Source organism: Narcine bancroftii, chromosome 7, assembly GCF_036971445.1.
Source record: "Narcine bancroftii isolate sNarBan1 chromosome 7, sNarBan1.hap1, whole genome shotgun sequence".
Lineage (NCBI taxonomy): Eukaryota > Metazoa > Chordata > Chondrichthyes > Torpediniformes > Narcinidae > Narcine > Narcine bancroftii.
The window spans coordinates 93796067-93814191 of NC_091475.1; the positions used below are offsets into that span (position 1 = coordinate 93796067).

The 18125-nt window shown below is 40.8% G+C and overlaps 1 protein-coding gene across 1 annotated transcript in view; it reads right to left on the bottom strand.

The window, feature by feature from the left end:
- myo16 (myosin XVI) overlaps positions 1-18125 on the bottom strand; it is a 239976-nt gene that overhangs the window by 34911 nt on the left and 186940 nt on the right. The window contains exons 25-26 of the mRNA XM_069890622.1: positions 14347-14427; positions 12530-12735 (exon numbers count right to left, since the gene is read on the bottom strand). Of these exons, the coding sequence (XP_069746723.1) occupies positions 12530-12735; positions 14347-14427 (287 nt within the window). The remainder of the gene's footprint in view (positions 1-12529; positions 12736-14346; positions 14428-18125) is intronic.

Genomic DNA, 18125 nt, shown 5'->3' on the forward strand with positions numbered 1-18125 from the left:
TGTTTCCCTTGGGGATTTTTCTTCATGGCCCAGTCAAATCCATTTGAAAACCTGTGAACACTTTCCCATCCGTTCCTTACTCTCATCAATACAACTTCGATAAGCTGAAGGACAGCTGCTTGAAAAGTTGTAGCATGAATAAAAGCTCTCATGACTGGAGGGAGAATAAATGCTTTTTATTAGCTTATAACTATGAGTAGTGTTTCACAATAGTTTTTTGAAGGGTTCTGGGTTTAGGCGGGAAACCAGGGCTATATGTGAATAGATGGGGGTGGAGCCAGCCATCAGTAAAACACACTACCAGTGAATTCCAGTTCACTGCAAATCTAGATTTTCCATTTTGCCTGCAAATGTTGCAGCCATTAAGCTAAATGTCTACAGGTGTGAGACTTTAAATAGATCAACAAAAAGCTGCCTCTCTGAAATTAAAAGTGTCTGGCATGGGGAAACATAATGCTATGAATTGCTTAATTAAGATCTCAATCTTTCCGAGAGTTTCACTAATAGAATTCCGATTATACAAAACACTTGTGTTACATTACTGAAACACATTTGACTATTTTTGTGGCTAAAATTTTATATGTCGAATGGAGAATAAAATTTTGACATTTGGTTGAATAATTAAGGCCACATAATTATAGATTAAGCAGAAAAATTTGAATGCAAAGTTACATGTTTCTCTTTTACCCTACTATCAGTGCTATTGTAATAATGGCGATGGGAGGAAGTTCAGCCAAATTGCTCTTGATATTGTGCAATATTAATGACAATAATGAGCTCACTGAATAATTTGTTCTTCTGGAGGATTGCGTGACCGAGGTGCACTTTCATGTCACCCATTATAAATGGAATATATGAGATTAAGAAGTTTCTGCTCCCTCGGCAATGGACTCCTATGCCCGGCATTTCAATTTCTCTTTTAATTTGTTACCCACATTATTTTATAATTCTCTTGAGCAGAAACTAATTAATGACTTTTGATCCCACTTAATGCAAAGCTTTAAATGAATTCTGCCTGGAATTTGATGCAGTTACATTCTGTGCTGGATTCTGAACATTCAAATTCACCAAAACCATTGGGTTGCTTCATTTCTGGAAAAATATTGGCAGAGATGGTTTACAAGGTTAGTTCACATCTTTAACCTATGAAGCAACCTTAGAAAAATATTTTCTTTAGTGAATATATGATTTATTTTCATATTCAGGAAGAGGACGATGATTTTAACTTTAAGATCTACAAACTAAGAAGCATATTTGTTTAAATCAAAGTTTTAATACTTAAAAATATAAGGAACACAATCAGAAGGTAGCCATTTGATCTCATGTCATGTATGATTTTGTTTTGTATCACTGCCTATTTTCAAGACATCCTCATATTTTTTGATTCCCTTAATGTCTAAACACCCATCATTGCTTGACAATGCCCAATGACCTTGTCACTACAATCCTCATTAACAGTGAATTCCAAAGATTCATTGTACGCTGGGTGAAGAATTATTTTTTTCCATTGCCGTCCTGTTTGGCCAATGCCATATTTTGAGACTGACTTCAATTATGTATACCCCAGCCAAGGGAAGCTCTTTCTACTGTTTATACAATGTTACTGAATTGCCAATCAGCACCAAACCAAATCTCATTCTCCAGTTTGAACAGTCATTGGAGATGTTACTCAAGGAGGCATTAAGAACATCCTTTTCTCGTCCATTTGGAGTGATGGAGCATAATAGTATGATAGAATACTGGCTTCATGGATCTATTATAGAGGACACAAATTACCTGATCTTTCCATCGGAGGTGAATCAGTGTATTTAGGGCCTTCATGCACTATTATGGGGATGTTGTCGAGGGAGAGAATGATGACATCAATTTACTTTTCCTGCTGATAGATTTTGAGCAAAGTCTTTTGCAGAGTCTTTGCTATATCACAAGTGCTTTGAGATGCCTGCTTTTGAGAGTCCATTTCTCAAGACCTTACTGGATGCCAAGGTCACTGTTGCCTGTAAACCAGAAGTGTTGTGCAAGGTAGAATGTCTTGATTTTCAAACTAATATTTTTATTAGCGATCCAAAACCTATGCTGGTGCACTAACACGTGTGGTGGCTTTTATTGCCTGCCTTCTTTGAAAGATGACTCCCAATATGGGATGTTGCCCACGTTTTTCAGGGTCTTGATGAGGGCCTTTATTGGTTGGAATCAGTGTGGTGAGGAAGGACTGAGATAATAAGAAGCGGTTAAATGTAAGCTCCACTCTTGTTCTTGCTTTACTGAAAGCCTCAGGAGCAGACAGTATACCTGCTGAAGTTCTAGAGCTAAACAGAGAGGAATTTCAGTCACAAATTCATAACCACCTAGAATCATATAGGAACAAAACCTTCAGTCCACAATGTCTGTGCTGACAATGCTAATTCAATCTTTTATTTGTACATGAAACTTCTTCCTCTATTCCCTGCATATTCAAGTGTACACCTAGAAGCCTTTTAAATGCTAGTGTTGTATTTGCTTCCACAACTAACCCAACATACTTTTCCAGGCATCTTACATTCTCTGTTTTTACTTTTCCTGCAGATCTTTTAACTTTCCCCTTCTCACCTTAAGCGCATGTCTTCGAGCACATGACATTCTTATCTTACGAGGACAAAAAGAATCTGCCTGTCTATCCTACCTCTGACTCTCATAACTTTCATTATGTCTGGAAAGGGATAGATTATTCAAAGGAGTGTCAGGGATGCCATAATAGTTGCCCATCTTCAAAATGGGAGACATGGTTAGTGCAGCAGTTCGTGCAACACATTTGCAGCACAAGTGATCGGGATCAGACCAGGGTTCAAATCTGTGCTGTCTGTAAGGAGACTGTATGTTCTCCCCATGTCTGTGTGAGTTTTCTCCGGAGACCTTGATTTACTCCCACTGTTCAACAATGCACCAGGAGTATAGGTTAATGGGGTGTAAATTGGGCAGAATGGACTCGTGGGCTGAAATGGCCTGCTGCGTATCTAAATTAAAAAATTTAAATTTAAATCCAATTCCAGTTATCCTCAGACTGATCTCCAAAGTTGTCACCAAGGTGCTCCTCAGCAATCTCTCCTGGAGAACATATAGTTCTTCCCAGAATCGCATTGCAGATTCTGTGCATTTACAGGCACAATGAACCTGATGCACACTGCAAGTCAACTCCAAGAACTTTACAGTGGTAAATGACCAATGCAAAACTAAGTTGCTTTGTGTCAGCATCCAGAGTTAAATGCATGATCAGGGAGAGAAGGCAAATTATGATTTATTAAGTTACCAAGCTGGATTTTTAAATTAGATGGATAGATGCCAGCTAAAAATGTGTTGTCGAGAAATAAAAGACAATGCATTTGGAAAGAGAAGAAGGGGCAGGGGTCTGTATTCCTTAAATTTAATGAGGAAAAACGCATGGCTGCTTAAATGGAAAGATAGTGAGAGAAAATAAAACAACTTTAAAAGCTGAAGAGGAGCAGGGAGAAATTTAAATTCACAGCTCTTTAAAGGTGGTTGAACAAGTCATTAGATATGCAAAGGACAAAGTCAGGAGTGTCGACCTAAGGGGTGGGTTTCAAGTGTCTCACTTAGGTGAAGCAATGTCAAGATCATGGACATTAGCTCTGTTTTTATTTCTGCAGGTCCAGCAAAAATTATTAGAGAAAAAGTGGTGAGAATCTGGAAGTTGCTACCACAAGGAGTGTTTGAAAGGAATAGTGCAGAGGTGTTTAAGGAAAGGCTAGACAAACACAAGAGGGAGAGGTGTCCAGAGGGTTCTGCTGATAGATTTAGATGAGGAAAGAATGGAGGAGGCTCATATGGAACAGAGATACTGGCATGGTCAAGTTGGTCTAAATTGTTTCTGTGCTGCATTTAAGGTCAGTATTGAAATAGCCCTTTTGCCCACTGAGTCCACATAATTTTTATTCTTCACAATTTCTCAACTCCCTTCACTATTTCCCCCAGGTTTAACTACTCACTACTACATATTCATAGCTTTGGGATGTGGGAAATAAACAGGGCACCCAGGGAAAACCCAGATGGTCACAGGGAAAACATACAGACTCCATACAAATGGCAACCATGGTCAGAATTGAACTTGGGTCACTGGCATTGTGAGATAGCGGTTCTACAAATTGTGCCACCCTATCAATCCTATGTAAAAGTTCTGTGCCTATATGCTGCCCTAGGGTGGAAAAGGCTATGCAATATTTTTCTGTTGTCAGAAGAGTAAAAGAAATTCTTTACCTGCAAATAATTGTTCGTATGACCAACAAAGAGTTGGTTGCTCTGCTGTAGCTTGGGCTGTTGATTCATCCTGGATGACTATGGTGGTGGTCATGTCTGGGCAGGTTGATGGTAAAGGGGAAATATGAATACTCATCGATTATCATGAGGAAATACACATTGCGGTTGGTGGAGGAGAGGGGAACCTTGAAATCCATACTCAGGTGTTCAAACGACTATGTGGCTTTCACCAGGTGTGCCCTATCAGGTTGGTAGAAGTGTGGTTTGCACTCTGCACAGACCCAGAAGTCCCTGGTTGTGTCTCTGACATCCCTGATGGAGTACAGCAGATTAAGAGATTTGATAAAGTGGAAATCTCGTGAGACCGGGGTGACAGAGGTCATTGTTGAGGGTTTTGAGGCAGTCTATCTAAGCATTGGCACACGTCCCTCGGGATAGGGCATCTGCGGGCTTGTTGAGCTTCTCAAGCTGATAGAGAATAGCTTAGTAATAGGTGGAGAATTTGATCCTCCACCTCAAAATGTTATCATTCTTGTTTATTGTTAAACATGAATACAACGGCCAGTTAGGAAGGTTAGTTAGGAAGGTGCAGTCTTTAGGTATAAATTTTAAGATAGTCAAATGGATTGAACATTGGCTGAAAGGGAGAGGCCAGAGAGTGGTAGTGGATAATTGTCTGTCAGGTTGGAGGCCGGTGACCAGTGCTGTGCCTCAAGGATCTGTATTGGGCCCATTGTTGTTCGTTATATACATTAATGATCTAGATGATGGGGTGGTGAATTGGATTAGTAAATATGCAGACGATACTAAGATAGGTGGAATAGTGGATAATGAAGAAGGTTTTCAAGGATTGCAGAGGGATTTGGGCTGCTTAGAAAAGTGGGCTGAAAAATGGCAGATGGAATTTAATGCTGATAAGTGTGAGGTGCTTCATTTTGGTAAGAAGAATCAGAATAGGACATACGTGGTAAATGGGAGAGCATTGAGGAATACAGAAGAGCAGAAAGATTTAGGAGTAACGGTACATCGTTCCCTGAAGGTAGAAACTCACGTGAATAGGGTGGTGAAGAAGGCTTTTAGTATGCTGGCCTTTATCAATCATTGCATGGAATATAGGAGTTGGGAGGTGATGTTGAGATTGTATAAGATGTTGGTGCGGCCTAATTTGGAGTTCTGTGTGCAGTTCTGGTCGCCTAATTATAGGAAGGATATAAACAGAGTTGAGAGAGTGCAGAGAAGGTTTACCAGAATGTTACCTGGGTTTAAGCATCTAGAGTATAGGGAGAGATTGGACAGATTAGGTCTTTATTCTTTGGAGCGTAGAAGGTTGAGAGGGGATTTGATAGAAGTATTTAAGATTATGAAAGGGATAGACAGAGTGGATGTGGATAGACTATTTCCGTTAAGAGGAGGAAAGATTAAAACAAGAGGACATGAGTTAAGAATTAAGGGGCAGAGGTTTAGAGGTAACATGAGGGGGAACTTCTTTACTCAGAGAGTGGTAGCCGTGTGGAATGAGCTTCCGGGAGAAATAGTGGCGGCGGAGTCAATTGTATTATTTAAGAATAGGTTGGACAGGTATATGGATGAGAAGAAGATGGAGGGTTATGGGCATTGTGCAGGGAGGTGGGACTAGAAAGGGGTGTTTGGTTCGGTGCGGACTAGAAGGGCCTAATGGCCTGTTTCCGTGCTGTAATTGTTATGTTATGTTATGTTATGTTATGGTCAGTGAGCAGGGTAAAACATCTGCCAGGCAGAGAGTGCCTCCAGTGCCGCACCACCTCATTTATTGCCTAAGCCTCCTTCTTGATGGAGGAGTGTTGGACTTCAGGGCCCAGGAGGATATGGAAGAAGAAGGCCACAGGCCGACTTGCCTGATTCAGGGTGGCAGCCAGGGGGAAGTTGGACACATCGCTCTCGACCTGAAACGAGGCAGTTCGTCCACCACATATGTTGCGGCTTTAGCAATGTCCCCTTTTATCTGACTGAAAGCTGCCTGGGCCTCTCTTGTCGGGGGAAGGATGTCCACATGATTAGGCACCCACTGGGCGTAATAGGAGAACAACCCCAGGTACATTTTCAGGGCTTGAAGGCTATGGGAAAGGGAAGCGCTAGCATCGGGTGCATACAGTCGGGGTTGGAGCCAATAACCTCATTCTCCATGTGGTGATACACCACTAGCCTACTGCAGGGGGCGACCTGTGTACCTGCAGGAAGATCACCATAGGACAGACCACACCTGGCCGGCTGTCAATCAGCTGACCTGAATGGATCAAGCCTCACCCGGTTGGCTGCCAATCATCCGCTGGGATATAAGCCACATCTGGCCCCTCGAGGTCAGTCACTTGGAGTTGCAGCTGACTACAGTGGAAGACTTTAAGTAGATTAAACCCTGTTGTTCAGTCTTTCGAATCTTGTATGTGCTTACTGTCACCACAATGCATCACACTCCACAACACAGCCAAGGATTGCCAGGCGGGTTGTGTGGAAAACACATTTATCCCTGTTGTAGTTGGGGTTTAGGCGTTTGGCTGTTGTGAGGAATTTCTGGAGGTTGGCGTCATGATTTTGCAAGTTATGGCCACAGATCGTGTTGTTATCCAGGTATGGGAAGGTGGCAGGCGGGTCATTTTGATCCACCATCCAGTCCATCTCCCACTGGAAAAGGGGACCATGAGGAGATTGTAGAGGTGGCCATCTGCCTCAAAGGCGGTGTACTGGCGGTCCTCCAGACGGATGGGGAGCTGGTGGTAGGTGGATTTCAGGTCAATCATGGAAAACACACAAGATTGGGTAATATGATTTACCATACCAACAAGATGAGGGAAGGGCGACGCATCCAGATGCGTATAGCAGTTAATGGTCTGGCTATAATCAATCACCTTTCTGTGTTTACCCCCACCCTTGACCACCACCACTTGAGCTCTCCACAGGCTGGTACTGGCCTCGATGATCCCCTCATTCAGGAGTCGCTGGACCTCCGCTTTAATAAACACCCTGTCCCCTTCACACTATCACTTGCCTTTTGTAGCAACTGGCTACAGTTGGGGGTGAGGTCATGAGCAGTGGTGAGGATTGATATAGAGAGTGAGAGACTGCATGTTGGTTGGGCCAGCGGGGGAGGGGCGGTTGGGGATGGCATACTGATGAACTGTGGGTTGCGGACTGTCATACTGCATTGTAACTCTCTTGAGATAGCACTGTACGTCCAACCCCTGCTCTGGTGCACAGAGCTGTGGCATGATAAAGAGTTTAAAATCCTTGTAAGTCACTGTCATAGTGGTGTAGCTGCGGATCTCGGATGACTGGGACTTTGAGGCCAGGGAGACTTTAGAAGGCATCGTGTCACCTGATCATTGATTGAGATAGACCGAGAGAGTTGATGTGGACTATTTTGGTACAGCACCACAGAGGCTAGTGTTGGTTTGTAGTTTGGACTGTGTTGACTTGTGGCCTGGGAGCATAATGGCAGCACCAAAGCAGCAGCGTTGTTAACCCCGGAAGTTGGCTGCATCCAAGATGGTGGCCCCTGTGTTGCAGCATGGTCATCCCCGGAAGCTGACGGAGACCAAGATGGCGGGTCCCATGCTGCGCATGCAGTGGCAAGGGACTGGAGGGCAGGTGCGATCGACATACCTTCACATAGTCTCCCTTCTTCCAGTACTTTGAGCACATAATGTCATTTGCTGGGCAGTGTTTTCGAGGATGCTTTGGTTGGCCGCAAAAGTAGCTCTTCGGGGGCTCCTAGGAGAATGCAGCTGTGATGGGTTTGCTCATCGAACATGGTAGCAGGCTGCTGGCCTGTGGTCCCAAGTCCCAAGATGGCAGCCCCTGTGCAGATTCGGTGCCATTTGCTGAGTATGCTTTCATGTTAAGGAAGTTGGTCTTCAACGATTTCACAAGATCCATTGCCCATCTTAAGTCTAACTTATTTTTGCTTGAGTAACCTGTGGTGCATGTTGTCCAACCTGTCCATGTTCGTTGAGGCATCCATGATCATCGGAAACACTCTATGTCCAACCAGGGGGAAAGAGTAGGTGCAATTTTTTTGTCTCCGCGGCCGTGACTTGGGTGGAGTTCTGTAGAAAGACCTCAAAGCAGTGTAGCCAGAATTCAAAGCAGACTGAGGCTTCTGGCGATTGTGAGTCGATCTCCAGCTTATTAGGCTTCAAGAGTTGTTCCATCATTGGAAAAAATATCGTAAATAAAATTGATGCGCTATCATTAACACGAAAGACTAGAGTTAAGGAACTATAGGCTTTTATTTACAATAAACTTGAAGGGCATCCTGTGCTGTGACCCAGGCTTTTTGGGGAGGGGTTATGGTGTTGGAACCTTTATATGGGGTCAAGAGGCAGGAGCCGTTGGTATATTCACAGGACAGGGCGGAGCCAGATTAATGTGTTCACCACAGACATTTTGAGCTGAAACTCTTTATCATGACAGAAGATTACAGGTCATTGTAAAGAGGACAGGATGGGAGGTTTGGGCAGGGGCCTGTGTAGGATATGTGAACCAGGAGAGAGGGGGAAACATGATGGATAGACATCAGACAAAAGGAGAGAGAGGCAAGACAGACAGGCGGAGAACGATGACATACGGGGGGGGGGGGTAGGTGATTAGAAGACAAAGGTTGCCAGTACAGGAATCTGATATGGTGAGAATGGTGGCATGAAGAGAGAACCAGTTGGGGGAGTGGGTAGCAAGTGGAAGAAGGACAAGCGAGGATGAGAAAGGGTATGGGGCAGGGTGGATGGGAAAGAAGCAAGAAATTGGGAAAAAGCAAAGAGCAGAAGGGGTTTAGGAGAGGGATGCATTACCTTAAGTTAATGCATCAGTGTCTGATCATGCATGTTATTCCTTAAACCAGATTTTCCTTGTTTTGCATCCAAGAAACATAAGCAGTGTTCATTTCTCTAGATAGATGCAAGATCATATCACTATTCCGAAAAGGATGGCACAAAGAACTTTAATATATTTACTGTGAACAATATGAACACAGACGTGGAACTCACCCAGCTTTCATTTGGCTGAACAATGTGGAAAGGTCAGGAGTCAGGTTGAAGTCAGCATGACTAAGCTCTTAGATTGCCTCAGAGAGCATTTGTCTTTCTGAATTTACATCAACGTGATTCTGTAGCTGTGTATTACACTGGGGCTTAGTCATAAAAATCAGCTCTATTATGGAGCTACCAATGAAACCTGACAAGACAGCTGGCAGTTGATCAACAACAGAACACATGGCTGCTGCACTTTTTAGGCAAAAAGAAGCAGGCAAAGAAAACAAGGGACATTGGTAGCTCGCTCTGGTTCAGAGATGACGATACAATTGGTTTCTACATCACTGCCTCAATTTCAAAGAAATTAAAATCAACCCCTAATCTTACAATGTTCACAAGGCGCACACAGAATATTTAGTGCAAAATAAAACCAAGCTTAACAATTAGTCTGAATTATCTATCATAAGGGAGAAAATGCTCATTCTTTCCATCTGAGTATCCTGCAAATTATTTCTTAGTTTCATTGTTCACTAACCACTGTCATATTAAGGAATGTTTTCCAACTTGATGCATCACTTAGATTTTTAAATAATTACTTAAAAAGTGGAATGTCTTTATTTTACTTCTTATATAATTTGTAGAACACTTAGCATAGGGGTAGGCCAGCAATCCAGATTGGGGTTTAAGGTCTACTCTAGCCTGCCCCTTTCAGCTCCAGCAGCACTGCATGTTAATTTATTTTCCTCTATGTTCACCCTACTTCCTTTATTGTATCATATTATTTACCTCAACTTTCATCATGCTTGCAGGTTCCTTATTCTCATAATTCCCTTAGTACCCTATTTAATTTCTTGGTTGCTATTTTATTTTATTTTTTGCTTTTTGAGTCTTTTCCACATAGGAACAGGATTTGCAGATGATGCCTGCGTTGAACAAGAACTAATCACTTCTCCCTGTACATAATCCATACTTCTTCATTCTTTTGTCTCTGTGTCTGCTTCTTCTACTACTCATGACAGATTGTTCCAGGCACCTACCATTCTGTGTCAAAAAAAACGTATCACAAATCTTCATTAAACTTTCCCTCTTATCAGTATGTTTATTGATTTTTACACAGTAATTATAGTACATATAGAGTAAGCTCAAAATATATGGTTGGTCAGTCATTTGAAGAGGGTGGCATCTTTGTGACACAAGTGTTACAAAATATAAGTAGTATATAAAAGGAAAAAAAAAGCCTTATACAAGAAAAAAATATTTTGTATGAACTAGATATTGTAACACTAGGCAAACTGAAAAAGATTTTTAAAAAGTAAATACTGTACTACAAATTCCACCCCCATCTCTCTGAAGAACATAAAATTTCACTACTTAAAAAGAAAACAAGCTCACAAAAGCAAGATCTAAGTGATCTTATAGATTATGAAAATAATTAATAAAAGGACTCCATACATTTAAAATGTCTTTAAACGTTTCCCCCTTTCATCTTAAAAGTTTCCAGTGTATGAATTTTTACCCCGGGAAAGGGTTCTGACAGTCTACTCTATAAATATAAAGCCTCTCAGATCTTTATAAATTTCCGTGAATATTCTCTCAGTCTTTGGTCCTTCACAGGGAAAAACCCAAGTTTGTTCAATGTCTCCTTGTAGCTCATACTCTATAATCCAGGCAACATCCTGGTTAATCTCTTCTATACCCTTTCTTAAGCCTTCATGCCCTTTCTGTAGTGGTGTGATCAGAATTGCACATTGGTGCAGAAACGCGCTCTCTGTATCCACATTCAAAATTCCAACAGAGCACGGCGAGGGGGCGGGGGGGGGGGGGGAATGTTTCCCCAGGTAGGCATAACAGTCACACATTATTGGCTAAGGCATTTAAGACTGAGATTAGACATTTTTTCAGTAAGAGGAGGTGTACCACTGGAATCTTCAACAGGAATCCAGTGGAAACTAAGTTGTCAAATATATTCATGAACTAGACAGATGAATAAATGGACAAGTGGAGAGACAGACAAAAAGGGGAAGGGGAGATAATGAGAAAATGGCATTAAAGTATAAGATCATCTCAGATTCTATTGAATGGTGGAGCAGGTTTGAATGGCCAAATGGCCTACTCCAGCTCCTGTTCCTTTTGCTAACTGAGAGAGGAACGATTACAGAGATTTCAGCCTGGTTACTTTTGATCTCTTTTACTGAGGTTTGAGCTTTGCTGCCAAGAGTAGCATTTTTTAATCACCCATTCTGAACTGCCTTTCAAAAGTGATGAGCAATTACCTATGAACAATCAATTATATTTTTTGTGTCACGATGGTACGAGACTTGGTCATGTTTCTGCAGTTAGTGATGTTTCCATATATGTTCTCTCTGGTGGTAAAGGATGTATATTTTTTATGAAATACCACCAGAATTGCCCAATTGGATAATTGCAGTGCACTTGATAGATAGAATCCACTGCACCCAAGATGCATCAGTGATAAAGGGGGAGAATGTATAAGGTAGTAATAGAGTAATAATTATGCAGACTGCTTTGCCCTGGAAGCTTGAGTGTTGATGGAACAAAGAACAAGTATTCAATGAAATTCCTCATGTGCCAAGTAGATAGAGGAAACACTTCGGTAAAATCACTAGGTAAGTCACTTGCTACAAGATACTCAGTCTTTGATCTGATCGTGTCACTATAGCTTCACATGGCTGGTTCATTTGACTTTCAGATAGCTGATGGTGATGTACTTCACAAAAGAAATGCCTTTGAAAGTCAAGTGGTCATGGTTGGTTGGTCACTTGAAGAAGGTGACACCTTTGTGACACAAATGTTACTTGCCATTCATTAATTGCTACTCAAGTTTTGAATAGGATCGATGGAATATGAACTGATAAATATCCTGAGAAATTGCAAATGAATTTAAAATGCAAATCAAAAACTGTAGGGCATAGGGTGTAGTGTTACGTATAAAGTGCAGGACATCAGTAAAAGCACCCTTAAGCATTTCAGGGACATCATCTTTTAACCCACAAGAGATCCAGTCAAGAATCACTGAGAAGTTAACTTTGCTTCTCTCACCACAGATGTTACCTGATATCTTTTTTTGTTTATCTACCAGGTTTAACGTAAAGGGATTCTTCTTGGAATAAAAAAAAATCCAGGTCTAATTTTCTACATAAATTAGGACTTGATGTAATTTCAAGTAATAAATAAAACAGCATATAAAAACACCAGGTATTTCTGTGGTTAACACAACCAATTAGTTCTGATTCTAGGCTGGTTATCAGGTGACCTACCTTGCTAGGAAGTTGGAGAAAGATAGTCGTAGAGGATATCCATGACGGATCATCTTCACCATCTCCAGAACTCCAATATACTGAAGCTGGGCTGATACATAGAAGTTATCAAACACGTCTGCCTGTTGAGATGTGTTGGGCTTGATACAATGTACAAAGTGAGGAGCTGAATTCTCGAGCTTTGCCATTATATCACAAATCGAACTCTAGAAAGAAGTTTGGGAGACATTCATATTCATGTCAATCTTCAATATCTTAAAAGTGTTCCTTTTTATTCATCTCACTATTTCTCATTACATACATCTGTCTGGTTTAATTATAATCTCAGAAGTGATTCATGATGAAACAACATGAAAAAAGTTGCAATTTGTATTTTATTCTTCTCTTGCTAATAATGTATTGTCTATAAATGTGTTGTCTTTGTTTAATGTTGTTCTCTTTTAAAGTACGCAGATAATAAAATGATTTTTTTTTTCCGCAGAGGAACATTCACATCATTTCCAGTTTTAAATGGCCCGCTGCAGCAATTCTGGTTGGGAATCGTGGTTGTGTCAGAAGTGCAAATTGTGAATTGATGACATAATTCTCAGTGCAACAATATTTTCAAGGGGCTTGCCTGGAAGATTTATCCAAGTGGTTTTGAGCCTCACCTGTTGTTGGATTCAATCAGATTATCAGATTTTCACTGACTGCCCACTCAGCAGTAGCCTGATCCAAGGAAAGTGTATCTGACCTGCTTCCAGCCAAACTCCAGCCTCCTCGTTAGGTTGATCTCATTTTACCTACCTACATTAGTTTGATTCTTCCAACCACACCTGTCATTCCACGACTTCCAACGACCTCCACACCTCCCCATCGATCAATTTCCCAAATTATCTCCAATGAGCCTGATCACATGATGTTTGTCCCACACAAAATAGCCATTTTCCCCTCATAGATCCCTTTAATGGTCAGCTGTGATCACCACACAGAGTGCCAACTGATCCATGAATTAAATCTGTGATGTTGAGGATCCCCAAGCCCCAGCCCCAGCCACAGCCCCAATATTAAACCCAAATCCAAATCCAAAAGCTCTATTACCAGCTCCCTGATGATTAAACGTCCTCCACCCCCAAACGTCAATCCGCAATCCAAGTCATAAGTATCTCAGTCATAGGTGCCACAAGACTCACACCACCAGGTTCAGGAACAGCTGCAACTCCACCACAATCAGACTACTCAATGACAAACTCATTCAGGAACTCATCTAATTTTATTGATTTTTTTCATTCTCTGTATTGTGGTCAGTTTGTTTACATTAATTATATGTTTACAGTTCTTTATTTGTTTACATATATACATTGTGTACAGCTTTTATTTGCACTACCAATATGTGGTAATTCAGCCTTGCCCGCAGGGAAAAAAAGAATTCCAGGGTTGTATGTGATGCCATGTATGTACCTGATAATAAATCTGAAATTTAATCCTATATCCAAAACTCTCCTTGTCCTCATCCAATGAGTTGACTTTGGCCTTTTATCTCTCAATGTCCAAACTTGGACCTGCCCATACATATCTGATATTATTCTTTGCTGCTTTATAATAGTGCAGTGTTCAAAGGAAGTGTGAAATGATATTTAGTAACACTGAGGGCCTTAGGCCTTGATACTCCGCTGTAAAGCAATGGAGCCAGACTAGAAAAGTGGTTAGCAGAATTCACCCTGAAGCTGATAGATCTTGTGTGGAAAGCAAATCTTTATGTGGTCAGAAAGTTTCTGGTGCATCAGGAGAGTGTATCGGACATTGAAGAATCTTATTAATTGCTCCTTTGTACTTACTCTGAGCTGAGCAGCTAAGGTCATGGACCCATCATGATCAAGACAAGGGAAGAATGTTGTTGTTCTCTTCTTTTTCAGGAACTTTGAGAAAAGAAAATTCACACAATTGTACTCTTCAAGATATGGTTCATCTGCTAAACAACTGAGCTTAAATATGATGGATACACAAAACTCAAATAATGATAGAAAATGCTCAGGAGGTCAGCCAACTTCAAGAGAGAGAAAATCAATCTTTCATTAGAATGAAAAAAAGCTGAGGATCAAACAGGTTTCTACCAGGAACAGTAAGCGGGGAATTTATGAAGAGAGGAAAGACTGATTATTTCCTTAATAGGACATAGTTGTCAAGCCTAGTATTTATAATAAACCTATTACTGTCTTCTGAACAGGTTGCACTGCAAGTTGATTTTAGAGTGGAGATAAGAATCAATCTCATGGTTGTGAATAGAGTTGCTCTAAGATCAGGCAGGGTGAAGATGGTGGATTTCCTTTCCTATAGGACATGGGTGAACTAGTTGAGTTTTTTTAAAATGAAAATCTGGTCTACCCAAGTTAGAGTGAAAAAAAAAACCAATAGATTAAAACTCAAAAATTGTAATGTCAGAAATAAAACATGGTGATCATGTGATAACATTGGTTAACAAATTTTCTGAAATGGTTTGCTTCCTGAAAAAAAAAATGGATTATGATAAACAACTTCAAGCTGAACATAAAGATAATTTTAGATTTGCTGTATCATGTAGGAAGTTAGAGAGACATTAAATTAACTTTAATTGGATTTACTATGTTTAATTGCATAATGATGCTGACACATTGCATGAGTGCAACTGACCTAAAAATGTTTTGCCACTGATTTTTGTTTGTATTCAGCAACTGATGCTTCTCATGTCAGTGTCCAACAATAATCGGCCAGCATTGATGAATTCCAATTGCCCTAATACCGCTTTTCCATGGTCACAATGTCCTGGTGAAACTATTTACAACGTTTGTCACTAACAGCACCAAGACCAGCAGGGAAGAAATCTAAGTGTGAATGCAGAAATTGAATTTTCAATGACACGTTTCATTTCATTGTTTAGTATGCTTGAGGTGGACTTAAAATATGACAGGAAATCACAAAAGAAGGTTATATCTGAAAAAACGATACATGATAAGAACATTTTTAAGGTGATTTTCTTGACCAGCAGCCCTAAACCCTTTAGTGTTCAGGAAGAAAAATCTTTGTTGTCCAGTGTAATCAGAGTAAATGATGGTGGATTTGGAGGAGTGTATCAGTTTTGATGCAGAATTATTTCAAATGTCTGAGGTAATGATCCAAGGTTGAAAATCAAGCCAGCTGCCGAAATTGAAAATTTGAAATCCAAATAGAAAATGCTAGAAAATTCAACAGGTTAGGCAGCATCTGTGGGAGGCTAACAGTTAACATTAGCTTTTTTCTGTTTTTATTTAAGTTAGAAAGTTGTGCCTCATCAAAAAATTATTTCTGTGTGACATTCAATAGGACTTCATCAGGACACCAAACACATCTATTTGCTGCATCCAAATAATGAGATATAAAGCCAAGATGCAAATTCAGAAGATCATGGCAGAATTATTCTGCTACTCAAACCCACTGCTACTTATCAAAAAGACAGCATTTCTGATCCCACCATTGCCACCCTATCATTGCCAGTCAATCAGATGGATAAATTACTGCTGCAGTCTGATGGCAGGTTTAGTCATATTGCAGCTGCTGGAGAAGTTCTGCAAAGTAGCTGTAGGATTGCAAAAGGCAAGAGTTTGCTCATTGTCACCATGTTTGCTGTTTGAATAGTTCTTCATTTCATTGTCACTTCGCATTGAAGATAGATAAGGGTCAGTGACATTAAAAAGTGCAATCAGTTGTGAATTTGGAGGAACTTTTCTAAGTGAGTGTGCTGTCCTTCAAACAACATTAAGTAAGCAAAGATTTTCATTCAGGGTCCTCCAGAGAGTGATTCATTCAGGAAGTGACAAAGGATTAAGTTGTTTTCCATGACTTTCTACTGATTGGTGTCCAGTTTAAATTCATCCTCTAAGATTATTGGGAGAAAGCTATATCTTTTGAGAAATGTACACATTATTATTGCAGATACCACTTTTCCTTCCCCTTTATCCCTGATTCCCCATCCTCTTTATGTTGCATGATTGGTGGTGAGAAAGCAGATTTCATATTGGTTTGTAGTTCAGGACTTAAATTACCTAATTGTTTCATAATATGCCAGAAAAACAAATCTATTTAATTACAGGCAGCAAGTAGTACATGAAGTCTAATGGACAAGTTTTGGACACATTATTGGTGAAATAATTTGGAAAAGGATTCATGGAATTACATAGCACAGAAACAGGCTTTTCAGCTCACTGAGTCTGAGCTGACCATAGATCAGTTCTACTAACTCTATCCTAACCCAATATATTCTTCCCACATTCCAATGAGCTATCCCCAGATTCTACCACTCGTCCAAACACTGGGGACAATTTACAAAGGTCGATTAAACTACCAACCCATACATTCTTAAGATGTGGGAGAAAACTGGAGAAGCTGGGAAAATCATGAAATCAAAGGGAAAATGACACTAAGTTAGAGGGGTTGTGTGCACGGAAGAGGGGGTCAGGAAGCTCCAGTGTGATTTGGATAAATTGAGGGTCTGGGCAGATACATGGCAAATGCACTACAATGTGGATAAATGTGAGGTTATCCACTTTGGTAATGCAAACCGAAGGGCAGATTACTATTTGAATGGCAATAGATTAAGAGATGGGGAAGTGCAGAGAGACCTAGGGGTACTTGTACATCAGTCTCTGAAGGCGAGCATGCAGGTACAGCAGGCGGTTAAAAAGGCAAATGGTATGTTGGCCTTCATATCAAGAGGGCTTGAGTATAGGAACAAGGATACCTTACTGCAGCTGTACAGGGCCTTGGTGAGACCACACCTGGAGTATTGTGTGCAGTTTTGGTCACCTTATCTAAGGAAGGATGTTCTTGCAATGGAGGGAGTGCAGAGGCGATTCACCAGGCTGATACCTGGAATGGCAGGAATGACTTATGAGGAAAGATTGAGCAAATTGGGATTGTACTCGCTGGAGTTTAGAAGATTGAGAGGGGATCTCATAGAGACCTATAAAATTCTGGCAGGACTGGACAGAATGGATGCAGATGGAATGTTTCCAATGATGGGAAAATCCAGAACCCGGGGCCATGGTTTGAGGATAATAGGCAAACCATTTAGGACCGAGATGAGGAGGAATTTCTTTACCCAGAGGGTGGTGAATCTGTGGAATTCATTGCCACAGAGGGCAGTAGAGGCAAGTTCAGTAAATATATTTAAGAGGGAATTAGATATATTTCTTCAGTAAAAGGGTATTAAAGGTTACGGAGAGAAGGCGGGGACGGGGTACTGAACTTTAAGATCAGCCATGATCTCATTGAATGGCGGAGCAGGCTCGAAGGGTCGAATGACCTTCTCCTGCTCCTATCTTCTATGTTTCTATTATTGGACAGGATTGAGCTCAGATAGTTTGAACTATGAGACAGAAGTTCTACAGCTACACTATTGTGACACTAGAATGGGGGGGGCGGAGGTTTTTGCTTTATATCTCCAAACCTCTTAAATGGATATCCCGCTACTGCTTGGATTAAAATAGATTGGAACTTTAAGCAGTGACCATTGAGATTGTTTCCTTGAAGACTGAAAAATGCAGGATATCAAAAAATGCAATTTTTTTTTTTAGAGCTTTGAGCTATTTTGTCCTTGAAGGAT